The sequence below is a fragment of the Amblyomma americanum genome, chromosome 6 (genome assembly GCF_052857255.1).
Source record: "Amblyomma americanum isolate KBUSLIRL-KWMA chromosome 6, ASM5285725v1, whole genome shotgun sequence".
Lineage (NCBI taxonomy): Eukaryota > Metazoa > Arthropoda > Arachnida > Ixodida > Ixodidae > Amblyomma > Amblyomma americanum.
This window is the reverse complement of record NC_135502.1, coordinates 118910664-118924987: the sequence shown is the minus strand read 5'-3', so window position 1 is coordinate 118924987 and position 14324 is coordinate 118910664. Positions and strand designations below refer to the sequence as shown.

At 44.4% G+C, this 14324-nt stretch overlaps 1 protein-coding gene across 5 annotated transcripts in view; it reads left to right on the top strand.

Moving 5' to 3' along the window:
* The first annotated feature begins 2659 nt into the window (after nucleotides 1-2659).
* The window catches only part of LOC144094050 (uncharacterized), a 30820-nt gene continuing 19155 nt past the window's right edge, over nucleotides 2660-14324 (top strand). The window contains exons 1-7 of one of the 5 annotated variants that reach the window (XM_077627909.1): nucleotides 2660-2851; nucleotides 3428-3732; nucleotides 5760-5929; nucleotides 8673-8819; nucleotides 11863-11979; nucleotides 12103-12222; nucleotides 13554-13634. In XM_077627909.1, coding sequence (XP_077484035.1) covers nucleotides 3441-3732; nucleotides 5760-5929; nucleotides 8673-8819; nucleotides 11863-11979; nucleotides 12103-12222; nucleotides 13554-13634 — 927 coding nt within the window. In that variant the 5' untranslated portion in view covers nucleotides 2660-2851; nucleotides 3428-3440. Of the gene's footprint in view, nucleotides 2892-3213; nucleotides 3237-3427; nucleotides 3733-5759; nucleotides 5930-8672; nucleotides 8820-11862; nucleotides 11980-12102; nucleotides 12223-13553; nucleotides 13635-14324 lie in introns of those variants that run through there. The other 4 variants (XM_077627910.1, XM_077627908.1, XM_077627911.1 and 1 more) reach the window with 4 other exon arrangements.

Below are 14324 nucleotides of genomic sequence, written 5' to 3'. Positions count from 1 at the left end.
TCGCTCGGCACTGCCACTCAATGTACTTAACAGCATGTAAGTTACTGCGTTCATTCACCTTAACATCAGCATAGCACGCTTATAACTGCGCAAGAAAAAAAGCACGTATGTAGCTGCGCACGCATTTATCACCTGAGCCGGTGTGCACGGGGCCCCCGCCGGCAGGTTCACTCGCCCCCAAGGAACGCGTTCTTTTGTTAATAGCACAGCATGTTTCAATGGCACGTTTTATGGCATGTGATATTTACTTGAATGTGTTTCTTAATATGACCGACGTAATTATTTGATTCGAGTAGAAAGAAATCTGGCAAGTTCATGCGCGGCCACGTTGGCATGCTTAGAATAGCGTACCTTAAGTGTGCTAAAAGCCGCATGCTTTTTCATTGCATCATGCATGTGTCATGTTTCATGATGCAGTCCATGACCGCGAAGGTTGTTTGGAAAGAAGCAGCCGCAGGCGTGATACTAACAGACGTGTCGAGATTGAGAGGGGGCGCGGCAATGAAAAGTGTTTTCGTTATTTGTGCACGCGATATGAAACTAAATTTGGTGCAAATATGAAATTGCTGCGCTGGTTTCAGTAATGTCTTTTATTTTTAGCTATACCTGGTGCAGTTCTTGGGTAATTATAATTGACACCCTCGTCGAGTCACCTCAAGGCCTTAAATAATTGAGTAGAAAGTGCGCAAATTTTTTATGCCAGCATGTTCACAAAGCCCTGTTCTGCATATAACGCTATTACTTCTTTTTTTAGATGGTCATGTACTTATGCATGCATAGTTACGTGAAAACTTTTCTTACAAAAATAACGAACATAATACTGCACGTGTAGGAAAAAAAATCGAGAGATAAATTACACTCCTCAACGTCTCAGGAATTGTTTGCGACAAATAGAATCATTCTATTTTCATGCGTTACGAAATTACGAAGGTGTGAGTGATGTCAATCGCAGAAAATGTGAAAGGTCAGAAAACGAACCTTAACGTTTACTTCCTCGTTTTTGGCCTCTTCGCTTGCGCTTTGGTCAAAGAAATGCGGCCCTGAACTCAAAGAAAGCCTCAAAGAAATTACCTCACAATTTTCGACGACCACGCATCTCGAAAGCGTACTTTATAAATTTCTACTGAATATTAAGCTATAATTTTTCGTCACGAAACAGAACACCCCAGGGCTAAGAAAGAAAATATTTCCTGAAATCAAAAATTTTCACCAAATCGACCAGTTTAACAAGGGGAGAAGTCGGCCTGCCTGGTGCATGATCCTGCGGATAAAAACAGCGCTTAAGCGGGACAGCTAGAGGAGAATGGGGACACGACGCTGTCCCCACTTTTCGCACAGCACGACGCCTACGTATGTCAGCAGACGGTGCGCGCACGTTTGCTCCGCCGAAAGAACGCCAGCACATCCTCTCACTACTGTCCCGAAGTAAAATTATTCTGGCTAGAGTAGAGTGTCAAAAATTTCATATTTAATTCAATGCCTAGCGTAGAAATTAACGCCAGAAACGCTTTCTGTTTACTACTAACCATATATACAATACAAAGTGGCGATCTATTTCTCTGAATACGCCGCACGTGGCCAACGCGAGATGGTGTACTTCAAGAAATTACTAAGCTGTAAACATCAACCATTGCTGTGATTCGCAGAACTGAAAACGCGCCTACAAGCCTTGAAAACCCGCGCTCAACGCCTTTCCGCAACGACACTCCCTGGCCTTTTGCCTACCACGAGCCCGCTAGCGACTGTAGCGCCACCTCGTTTGTTTACAAACATGCAGGAGGTCTATTATAGGTGGCCTGCAAATTTTTTCTCTTTTTCTAGAATAATGGACCAACAAGTCACGGTCCTTATATAAGTCCACAGCGTGACCCAAAGCTGTTTTTAGAGTCTTATACTTATAGTTATACTTCTTTTGACTCAGCGCTCTCATAAAAAGCTATTGTATGCAAATATAAGCACATTTTTGGCCTTTTAACGAGCCCGTGCTGCAAAGCAGACGAAAATACGCACCACAGCCTATTGCAAAACGCGGACGCATCCGTCCTAAACAGAACGTTTGTTTGTGTTCATTTCGCTTTGCCTGGCTCCGAATGAGTATACGTGGCTTATTGTGGAGGGTTCCAGGTTTAAGCTCCAGTCATATGCGGCATGTTACACCCCAACAGCAGAGTTCTTACTCTTCAATACATTGAACTTATTTTTTGCCCGTTTAGGTTAATGCTGGCAGAGTCCTTCAAAGCATTGAACGACTCTGCCAACAGTAACCTAAACCGACAACAAATAAGTTACGGGCACAAATGGAGACAATATATAACGTGCACGTACGTGACCATAACCAAAGAGGTTATAGCGAGACCATTGCCAGGTAAAACCCTGATAGTTTACAGCTGAGGCTAGGTTAGCGCATGAAAATACTTAGTCATGGTTATAAATAATAATTTGGCAATTACTTGCTCTCAGACCACGATCTTTACTAGACAGAGTTCTGGAAGGTTTAAATGTGGCGCGTTGTTCTCGTCCAAAAGCTCTGAAAGCTAATTTGTAAACAGCTAACGTAAACGTCTCACGTTAAAATTTATGCAACAAAAAGCGGTTAAAATTTGTAGTTTTTGAAGATATTTCTGGAAAGTTTTGTAGTATGTCTCATCGGCAAATTTCTGTCACGTGACGTTGTGATTGTTAGCATTCCGTGTATTGCTGGCATCGTGTCTTGCGCACGGTAAGATAGCGTTATCGCTAGTCTTGCTTGCATCGTCTCCGCGGCGATGCCCCATCTTTCGTGACTTGGCACTACGCTTTCATTGGACACCTTGCAAGAGACGGCAAGTCAGCGGGCTCTTTCAGCACTCTTGTGAGCACTCGCGTTGCTTGTTCAGCTGTTGCAACCCGTAGTAAGTGACGTCGTTTGCTTCCGCGTTGAAAAATCCGTGTTGTGTTTACAGCCAAGTAAGACTGCGACTAAAATCTGGATCCTGCCTGTGCACGTTAAACGTGTCTACTGACACGCAGTTGCGCTGTCAAGGTTGGCACTGGGGTCACAAACACGGTAATGGAGGGCCTTGTTAGCCTTGCACGACCATGGTAGTGTTGCCTGAGAGCAAATGAGGCGCGACCTCGTTCAGCAGCAGTGTTTACTGCTGGAGAATTGTGTCTGCAGGCGCTGGTGGTAAACCGTTTGTGGACCAAAGCCTCTTCGGCTAGAGATGGAAATTACGGTACGGGTCGTCACGAGCCAGGCACGCTTGCTTGCTCATTGTTTTGGCTGCTACGGTTTTGCATGCTTCGGCGCATTCGCGTCGGCAGTCTTGTTCCGGAAAGACATTCGCGTTAACTTGGCCGCATTGTAATCTTAGGAGCACGCTTGCCGATCTGTGTTACGTGCAAAAGTTAGTAATGCTCCTCAGCATAACAAGCGCGGCATTTGCAGAAATCCTTGAGCGATGGAAACTCCTACGACCAGTGTTGACCAGAACGGCGGCGCTTCCAGCAGTTCCAGCGAGAGCGCCAATCCGTTGGCGGACCTCGGAGCGTACTTCAGCTCGCCGGCTAAGCGGGGCTACGCCACCTGGGAGGAAGTAGAGCTTGAACTGCACATTTCTGGCCCCTACGTGTCGAGTAGCTGCTTCATCGAGGTCTGCATAGCCGAGTCGATGAAGCAGGCCACGCTGATTCCGTATGACAAGTGGGTCCAGCTGACGATTCCCGACACCTTCAACATCTTCATCACCCAGGGTGAGATTTGTGGTCAGCTGGGGTGGCTTTTATGTTTAGGTAGATTTAAGCATAAGAGCACCTTTCTTCTGTTGGTGTTTATGCAACTGTAAAGCTTTCAGCATCTTTCCAAGGGTTAATTTGTATTGCAATGATACTAGCAAATAATTGCCATGTCAAACATTTCTACCCTTTGCTGTCGATGCAACAGCAAACTATCTTGCTTCTGCAGTGCATTGCGTTGTTGTAGAGCGGTTGTTTGTTAGAGCCGTGCTAAATGTGCAAATTTAATGCCTTTAAGTGCTTACTGCCTTAAGTTTTAATAGCATCCGCACGGTGCCACACGCATAAATTTAATGGCATTAGCCTTACTGCCATTTACAACCTCCCGAGTTCGCCACAACTGATTCGCCCGAGTAGTGCGTATTCTCATCTGCCATTCCACATGCAGGAAAACATGCAGCTTTGTTAATAGCATCCTAACCAGTAGCAGATGGTTAATTCGTAAGTTTCAGTCGGATGAGGCAGCTCAACTGCATCTTCGATACAAAGGATGCTATTTTCGCATGCACTTCTGGCAGATACTCCCGGCTTGTGTGCTGACACGCTAGTTTATGGCTACTTTTTTGACTTGTCAAGCAAGAACGGCGGCATTGTCTGCAAAATAATTTTTGTGTTACATTTGAACAACATTCCTGAGATATTGTGCTCATTAGCCCTCTTTGCATTCAGGTGAAATGCGTGACTGCTTTGAAAGCATTACCGTCATTGTGACTTTCATACAATGGCATTAAATGTGCACATATAGCACCAACTCCAAAAATAAAGACAATAACAATCTTCCGGCCTTATGGATTTACAGCCACATGTGCCACGGGTATTAGGGGCTGACAACTCCTCCTTCAAAGAATCAGTGAGCCCAGAGTGTTTTCTTGTTCTTCTTAGATCTGTGTGTTGCTTTTTTTTTTTTTGCAACCACTTGTATTTCGTGACCTGCATTTTGTTGCTGCTAGTGGCATCAGCAGTGCAATGTTGGGCTAAACATGCTTTGCGTTTGCAAGCAACCCTCTGATGCCTTGTAGAGACCTCGCAAACTGGGACAACAGTGCACTAATGTATTGTGCGGCTCATATTAGGCTTTATTTCTATCCAGTAAGAGTGCATGTGTCTTTTTGTTTTGTTGTCACTGCTATGATCTTGCGGTCAGTGTGCTTAATGCGAAGCTTTTAATTTCGTGGCCTGTGATACAGAGGAACTTTGACTACAGTGTTTGCATTACTGTGGGTTATTTCATGGTGCTATGCTGTTTGACCTCTGCGGTGCTTGGGGGTGCAACATTTCATCTTTGGTTAAGTCCCCTTTGTTCTCTTAAGTCAGCTTGGGCGCATATATGTTATACTATTTAAAACAATTTACGTTTAAACATCAGTATATGTTAAATGGTTAGCTTAAAATACCCACAGTGGTGCTGTGTGAGGGATCACGGCTAAATGAGTTTGTATGTGGCGCTCCTACTAAGAAACAGCGAAACTCTCGCAAACTTTTCTGCTCTATGGATTTTTCACCTACCTTTCAACATTTCTTGAAAAAGTAATCGGTTCATTTATGACTTGGCGCCATCTGTTCGATCTGGTGATAAGATTTTTGGAAGTGCGCAAATTTTTTTGCAGGGCGAAGAGAAATGATAGCGACAGAGAAAGGAAGGTGAGGTGCGGGCTTTTTGGTGCAGGTATGGCTGGAATAATGCAGAGCATGCTTCAGTATTCAGCTGCTGATTACGTGCTGAGTGGAAGAAATTGGGATGTTTGTTGTGTGTATGTGCAGTTGCATTAACGTAACACATATTAAATTCTTGCCAGGCAATGCACGAGGGTAGGTTGGTTGCTGCAGTATGCTCTGTGCTATGCTAGCTGCATTTGTGCTCACTGGAGAATCGCTGTTGAAACCGGACATTGCCGCTCCTGCCAGCAGTGATGACAGGACTTTATGTGTTGCCCAAGATTTTCGATTCAAGCCTCAGCGCCATGATCCCACCTTGCTTTTTGCAGATCACAAAATCAAGCTGGACTGTGAATACCTGGCACGCTTTCTGCACGAAGGCATTGCTGTTGCCATCAGTGAGTCCTTTGCATTCAACGAAGGCGACAACACCGACGAGCTGTTTGTGCTGGGTGTCAAGGAACTTCGAGATCTGACTGTGTACAGAAAGCACCTCCGAGTGAGTGATGCTGCCACCTGCGTATGCTTATTGTAGCTTTGTGGGTGTTCATGATAAAGTCGAAGCAACGTTTGGTACATTTGGCATGTTTTTTTTTTCTACCCCTTTGGTGTGAACCAGTGATTTTATCATGTTGGCATAGGATGAACCATCAGTAGCGAATTATAGTTGGGATGTGACATTTTCAGCACTTGTATGTGTATGACCACAATGACTACCAAGCAATCGAAAATTCCCCATGATGCATTTAAAGAAATGGCTGCTGTAGGCCTGTCTTACTAACTTTAGTGGTCAGAAAGACAGCTTGCTTTAGAAGCCTGATGTTTTTCGAATAGTAGACTGCTGGCTTTAAAATTTTCCTGTCTTCATGATGTCATTGCCATTTGACAGTGCAGTCGCTACTTGAGAGTGCAGTCCCCACTTTCCTGTATGGTTTTGTTTCTTGAGACTGAAATTGTGTGATGTAAGCATTCCACAACCATTTTAGTCACCTTGATGACAAGAAAGTATTTGTTTTAGTTCCACAGTAAATACAACAGAAAAGGTTGTTTATTACCATGTCCGTTCTGTGCAGAAGTTGACATGCTGGTTTTAAAACTTTTGGTATGCTTTTTTTTTTTACAAGGTACTTCTGTAGAAAACTTTCCATACCATTTATACGGCACAGACAGCCAGACATGCCACGAAGTAGTAGAAAGTGAAAGTAATACTTGAGTAACATGGTTACCACTTACATCTGGGATGGTGACACATTGGTTTTAAATCTATTATTGATATACACATGTAACTAAACTGATTTGCCTGATTTGTGTTTTTGAGCTGATTTGAAATATGCAGTTACATTTGCAGTTAGTCAGCCAGATTGAAGAAGTGTATTAGAACCTCACCTGTGGTTAATTATTGTGACTGTGTTATAAGTAGGCTCCTTTTTTTTCGGGTTTTATTTTTTTCAAAATTGGGGGGGGGGGGGGGAATCGGGTAGTATTTTTCAAGCTCAAATTCGGGTGAAAATCGGATTATGCAGAAAAAAAAAAGTTCTGTAATTTGGGTTTTTCTTTCAGGTCATTTTTTATAGCATAAGACAGTTTACTATAACAGTACGCTTCTCTGCTAGACATAAAATGCCCTATTTTTTCTCATTATTTCAAAAAGTGTGAAAATCGCGGGTACCGCTAAAAAATTATTTGCCGATTACAATTTGTTTTCCTAAGTTACCGATCTTCAAGAAAGCACTCCTGAGAGTGAGGAAGCAAGCAGTTGCTCACCTTTAGACCGGGTGGTGGGCTACCTGCCCACCGTGTCAGGTGGCAGAGCATTAGTCAGACAGGTTCTTGCTAACTCTTCCACGCTCCTCCCGACGAAGCCGGACCACCACGGAATGAACAATACAGGAGAATTTATTTACATTATTTACACATTTTAGCCAACTTCGCTGCCGTCGGGATGCGGCCTCTCGTCTCGGCATCCACCACCCGTCTGTGCCGTTCTTCTCGTTCCTCTCTTCCCAGTCCTCCTCTCCAGCTTGCTCTCTCTCGTCCTTGCTTCCCCGCTGCTCCCTTCGGTCGGGTCCTTGGGAAGGCATCTTCCGCTGGTTCCCTTAATCCGACGGTCATTACGGAGGCGCCGCCTCTCCCAGGCGCAGACCTTGCTCTTACAGGGCGACAACCTTCTTCGGCGTACTTCGCAGGGGCCAGCATCTCGCCCCGGCCGTCAACCGCGTACCCGGTGCCAACTGCCACCACCTCGGTCAGTGCACGCGGCCGTTTCTTGGGCACGCCGGATCGCCCGCGTGTACACGCACATAATCGCAGCGTCCTTGTGGCTGCCGTTCATCTTCGGGCCTTCGCAGTCTGCCAGGCGCCCCCTTCCGGCCCCCCTTCACGCCGCTCTGGGGTGTCTCCCATCTGTTGTCGCCTGAGCCGCGCGAACGTCCACACAAACACACCGCTCGTTTCACTCGTCCGTAGCGAGCCAACGGACGCGCCCGACAGCATTTAATCGTGCCAGTGTGTTCGGAGGCTGTTTGGGAAGAGCAACCCAGCCCAAGTCCCCCCGATAGCACCTGCCTTGTGCCACTGCTCACCTGCCCTACCGGGTGGCTTACTTGCCGAGGTGTAGCCGTTTATAACCAGGCGAGAACCTGGGGCGCTATTTAGGCGGCTCCGCCCCTAGGCCACCACCTCTACATCATGCACATATCCGCATTTGGCCTAATTACCCAAATCGACTGACCTTTTTTTTTTTGTCTCACATGACCTCTTGTTGACGTTACAGCCATCACATAAAATAAATACTCTTTAGATAAAAGTGTTAAGTTTGACGGTGTGCATGTCATTTTTTCATGTTTCTTGTTTCTGCTGCATATCTGGTACCCAGAGTATACATTTGGTTTGAGATAGAATATGTATGAGTTCCCCAAACTCATTCGATGATGAACCTCATTTGAGCCTAATGACTTTAAATGTTGCCATGTAGCAGTCGATTAATGGCATCATATGCTGATGCTGGTAGCTTATTTAATGTTGATCCGAATCGCATTAAATTTGCTAGTATGACTGCCGTCTTAGTAAGGCGGAACTTGCTTCAAAACAACAAACTCTGCATTAAAGCTCGGTGCGTATGTGGCACTCACTAGCTGTCCTGTTAATTTATTGTGCGGAGTGCTACCCGACACGTCTGCTGTCCCGATTGTAACCTACTACATTCAACTGCTTGAGAGTGTCCAAGAGATTGCTGTCTGCAGGTCTGCCAGGCCAAGCTGAGCCAAGCGGAGAAGCAGCTGCGCGAGGAGAGGCGTGCGTGGGCCAAGGAGCGAGAGGTCAACCAGCTGAACGAAGCCCTCGTCTGGGAGCTGAAGCAGGGCATTGCGGCCAAGAACGCCGAGTACCTGGTAAGTGGGTGGTGTGCTGCCTCTCATAGAAGCCAAGGATGGTAAGCTTGCAGCTCGCCCAGTTTCCCTTTCCACAGTGGAAAATTGACCTGCAAGTGCAGCTTTCGACCCCATTTTGTGTTCGCAAGGGACGTAAAATTCTTGTCCATTTGCAGTGGAGTGTGGTTTAGACCGCAGTCTACCAATCAACTTGAAACATCTTGAAACGGCTTGAAACTAGTTTCAAAAGAAGCTGTAACGTTTCCCAAGTTAGTGTGGGTGCCCACATTTGATGTGAGGTTGGGGCTCGCGCGAGAAGCAAGCAGTCTGTGCAAACTGACTAGTGGATGCTGTTGCTGGAACAGACTTTGGGAAGCTGAAGCAGAATTTGGTATGGTGCGGATAATCAGCACCTTCTTCTTACACATTAAGGCCCCTTGGCTCATCATTATTGGATTTTATATATTTTGTCTGAAAATCTGAATGGCAATAGCACAGCGCTAATCTTAAACCCGACCACTATGGGGAGGTGATGTACTTATTCCAGGCACAACTGAGATATAATCAGTTTTGGTTCTGAATCAGTGAAACCTGGGTTTCATTGACGGGCTTTAGGGGTCTTTAATTTGCCAAAGTGAGCGCATACTGTCTGAGGGTTTGAATGGTGCGTTCTGTATTGTGCTGTCACTCTGATGTTCACGGTAGTCTGCATTTCTAGACCATTTTGTTACATCTGTGAAAATATGCCAAACCTAAGAAGGCCCGCTTATTCACTGCTTCTAATTGTAGCATGCATTGTTATTAACACCACGACAAACAATTTTCATGTACTACTTGTGTTTTGCATTGGCTTTGCACAGATAGCTTATCAAGTCCCCTTATTGGATAGCTTTTGCAAGTGTAACTCGTAAAAACGCCGCCAAATTCAACAGTACTGTCATACAGTGGTGACTTTTACATCCCATTGCATCCTGCTTTGTTCCGCTCTATCTATTTTGATACTGTGTTGTGTGAGTAATCCTGTATGCTTCCTTAACCTTCCTCACATTCTGTGCAGCTCTCTGCTGCCCCAGTTTTGATTCCTTTTTTCTTCCTTCCTTTTATTCCTCATTCTTTCTATTCCCTTTCTTTTCTGGAGCAGGCAGGAATTTTGCTGGCCTGCTTTTTCCTCTTTCCTTGCACCTCTCATGTAAGCTTGGGAGGAGATGACAGATTCATGCAAGTGACATATAATACGAGGCTTTATATAGAAGGCTGATCTACTTACCTTGACAGGCGTCTATTTAATTACCCTGAAGCATACAAGTTGGCAATTTTTCCACGTTTGATAAGGATCAGTGGCCTCAAGCACTCGTTGCAGACATTAGGGGTAATAGGGACTTGTCCTGGTGTGATAGTGAATGTGACGATGACCGTGAAAATTCGCAGATCTTTGAATGCCAGTCTGTGGTGGAACAGCTGGAGGTACAAATAGCAAAGGGTATCTTGAAGAGTAGGAAAATGAAGTCACTGAAACTGACAGGAAACTGGAATTTTATGAATGCTAGCATTGTGCATAAGTGGTCCACCTTTGTATGCACATTTTTAACTTGGCACTCAAGATGAAGTCACATTTCTGATGTTTTCTTATGTTGCTGTTAATTTAACTCGGTTGCTGTGCGTTCTAATAACTTCTTGTTTTTGTGCCTGTGTTCACTGTTAGGAGTAATATAAAGGAGGCTCCTGTTGGTGTGTTCCCACTTCATTTTCTCAGGATCTAAACAGTACTAAAATTATGCATGGAATTGCAGTGTATTTGTTCTGGTCGGTACATCCTGGACAGCGTGATTTCCGAGCAAACAACTCCTAATGTCGATCAGGTGACACTAATTAGAACCAAGGTAAGGCTTGCTGGTATACAAGTGGGTGATGCCTTGGTGCACGTAGTGTGATAAAGAGATCAGGGTGGAGCTGTGCTTGTATCACCGTGGTGGCCTTCTGCTGGGCTCTGTTCAGCACTTGGTTTTCACTTCCTTGCTGCTCCGTGGAGTTTAGACGAAGCATGTGGCATGCAGAGCCTTGTAGTGTGGACCATTGGCCCTAACAATATCAGCCTTTGTCCTGAAGAATATTGCTTGCTTCTCTTTCCTGGCTACCTGAGGGTAACTCAGGTAGCCATTAATGACAATCCTTGTCTGCATCAACATTTTAATATAACTGATACAACCACCAGGTTTTTTGTGAGGTGAAGGATGTGAAATTGACCTGAAACAAATAAATCCCTGCTAGGTACAGACCACTCTCAGAAGAAGCAGCAAGTTTGCTTTGTACGCAATTGTGCACATTTTGCGTCACTAGGTTTACTTTCTAAAGTTGGAAGGTGGCACTTGAATTAGAAATATGCCTTAAATAAATAATGAATATTTATAATATTCTAGGCTCTGAAAGAAAACTAAGAACTGCAAACTGGGACTGTGCCTATTCTGTCGTGTAGCAAGAGACATCATGTTTTTTGGCTCCACAGTTTCCACATATTGCCAGAAAAAAAAAAAAAGGCTTTGGTTTTTAAAAAGTTAATCAATTGAATGCAATGAAAATGTTATTCCGGCACAAAGTTGGAGAAGTACTTCGCCTGGTATCGTTGCTTTGACGACAGTGTATGCCCTACATAGTTAGTCTTAGCAGCAAGAAATTTGTCAATTTATCCAAAAAATGGTGACTATTTCTCAACTATATCATTACGGAGGGCTGGTAATGAGCAAAATGAAAGTGAATGCAACCATTCAGGGCGAGCTATCTTGTTGAAGGATGCAGCGGGGATGCTGTGTTTAGTCTTAAGCAGGTGGTCAGGGTGTTGCCATGTTGTCAGTGTTACCCATGCATGCCCCGTAGAGGCCGCAATGCAAACTGCGCCGGCTTGCGTACATACACAAGACGTAAGGCTGGCTCTTGTGTCCCGCCCATGTGCACTACCGTCTCCGCAAGCTTCTTGCGTACGCTCAATCGTTCAGTACACTCAACTAAAACGGTCTATTGACAAGAATCTGTCAGAACCTGTGTGTTTACATTTATGCCTGTTTTGCAGAGAGCTCTCACTGAAACGGCAGCGAAGTACAGGAAGGAAGTGGAAGTGAAGGAAACCGCAATTTCAAGTTTGAGAAAAATGTTGGATGTGTCTGCCAAGCAATATGACGCACTCGCAGTACGTGCCTTCTGTTCCCTCCTTTTCCGTTGCATACTCTATCAAGCAGTTATCTCCTCTTTCTTTTTTTCCCCCATTTTGAAAAAAATCTTTCCGCTCTTCTTGTTGCGCTGTCTTGCACAGGTGAACTACAAGTTGCAGCAGGAAGCACTGGAAAACGTTCAAGAGCAGCTGAGTGCACAAGAAAGCACTAAAGCTTTGCTGCATGGTGAAATCAAGAGCCTTCAGGAAAGCAGAGCACGGGTTGGAAAAGCAGGGATTGTGTTCCGTATCTGTTTAGCACAGCTGCATGCTTTCTTTTCTTTTTTCATGTCTCTTCTTTTCTTTCGTGCTTTCCTTTCTGCTGTTATCCTTTGTTATGTAGCTCAGCACCAGTGCCTGTTCATTCGCAGTGCGGAAGGTGTTTAGTGAAGCAGTTTTTGGACAAAAGACATTTTGGTAACTGACTATGAATTCTTGTGGGTATGCTTCCTATAAAATGAAAAAGAAAATTGTGAAATATTTCTGTTTACCTTGAAGGAATGCTTTGAACAACTTCAGCCTGCCCTTGTGGATGTTTGTCTGGCATCTAAATGTGCATTTATTGCTGAGGAAATTGGATTTAAAAATTTTTCCATTACTCTATTCAAACTCGTGATGTCAAGCCTGACGGACTCTGTGATCGCCATTAGGAAGTGAATGGCAGTGTAGACTAGCCTTTGAGATTCATGCGCAAGCATTAGGAAGTGAATGGTGATGTAGGCTAGTCCCTGAGATTCACGTATAAAGGTTAAGAAGTGAATGGCAGTGCAGGCTAGCCTCTGAGATTCATGCTTAACGTTAAGAAGTGTTAAAGGGGTCTTGACACACTGCAGCTTGCTTTGCAATAACGGTCGGTCGTGGTGCTAACTGCATTTCGTTATTATCATGGTAGTATCTAGCTGAAACTCCTTTTTGGAGTGAAAGTACGCTTTGCCGTTGCTGATCGATTCAGGGTATCCCTTTGGGGGGAGTACCATCATTTTATTGAGGAATGTGCATTGCCTGTACAGTGCAGCATGCTCTCAGAAAATGCTCATTTAAGCGGTTGAAATACAGCACAACACACGTGTGCACCTTGATGCTGGCTTAGTTTGATGTCAATGATAATTCGTAACATTTTCCTTGCCCGGATATTTTTGGTGCCAGTAATACCACATTTCACAATCGGCCATTGCACAATCGCCTGGTCATTAGAAAAGCAGTGTGTGAGTGGTCTGCTCAGAAAGTGCCCGCATTGAGAGACGATTTTTTGAGTGATCATGTCTCGCTAGTAATTGCACACTGAGACATGGTTTTGTGTATTACTTGTGTGAAATTTTTTTCCACCTTGAGCAGCGTTAAAAGGAACTTAATAGTTTTTCTCACTGCCTAGGAATTGAATTTAATTGAGATTCTGCCATAGTTGATAATTCGTGAAAATAAACAGCCTTCAGTGACTCGCTCTGCCGCTGTGCTTCTAAAAGAAGTTCTTGTCGTTGGCTTGTAGGAAGACAACGAACTTCTGATAGTAGTGAGGCAGTACAATTTTCCAATTTTTGTTTTCCTCTTCCCAGTTTGCAATGAAAGCCTTGAATGTCATGACGGAAAATGACAGCCTCAAGGAGTCCATTGAAAAACTGTCCCAGAAGCCTGTTGTAAGTGCCGCTGATTGCTGCTTTTTGCTGATAGCTGCCGCAGCGCAAAATTGATTTAACTGCACATAGTTCAAAACGATCCTCTGGGTTAACTGCAACATTACTGATGAAGAGACGGATAGTTGCTGCCATGGCTGTGCAGTTACTTGACGGACACAATGATGCCCTCATGAATTACAGTGTATAGTTTGTCTTTGCTAGCTTATAATGTGTTTACCTGTGTAACGAACCGACTTTTTTTTTTACACTAAAGGTGACATCAATTTGGTGGGGGGGGGGAGTTAAAAAGTTTCGACAGATCTTTTTGCAAGAGTCGATATTTCATATCATACCTGCCTGCCTTTCCCTCTATCCATGCGCCCATTTGTCATTGTCATTCCTCGTACATTTCCAATGCACAAAGCTGAGCGGATCCATAGCCAAAGGCTAGTGACAGATCCATACACATGAATATGAAAGAGTGAGGCAGAAGCGTGCACGTACAAACACAAGACCACACATTAAAAATGGAAAACAAATGATTACACATCTTATCCAACTATATCATCAAAGTAAACCAACCACTTGTGTGTAGCAACATTGCATAATTAACACTGTTATGCAGGCAAACAGATACATGATTATAAAAATATGTGCCTCATACACCACCAACAAGATACACTGGCTGGCCATGCACGTGCCCCCCCACCA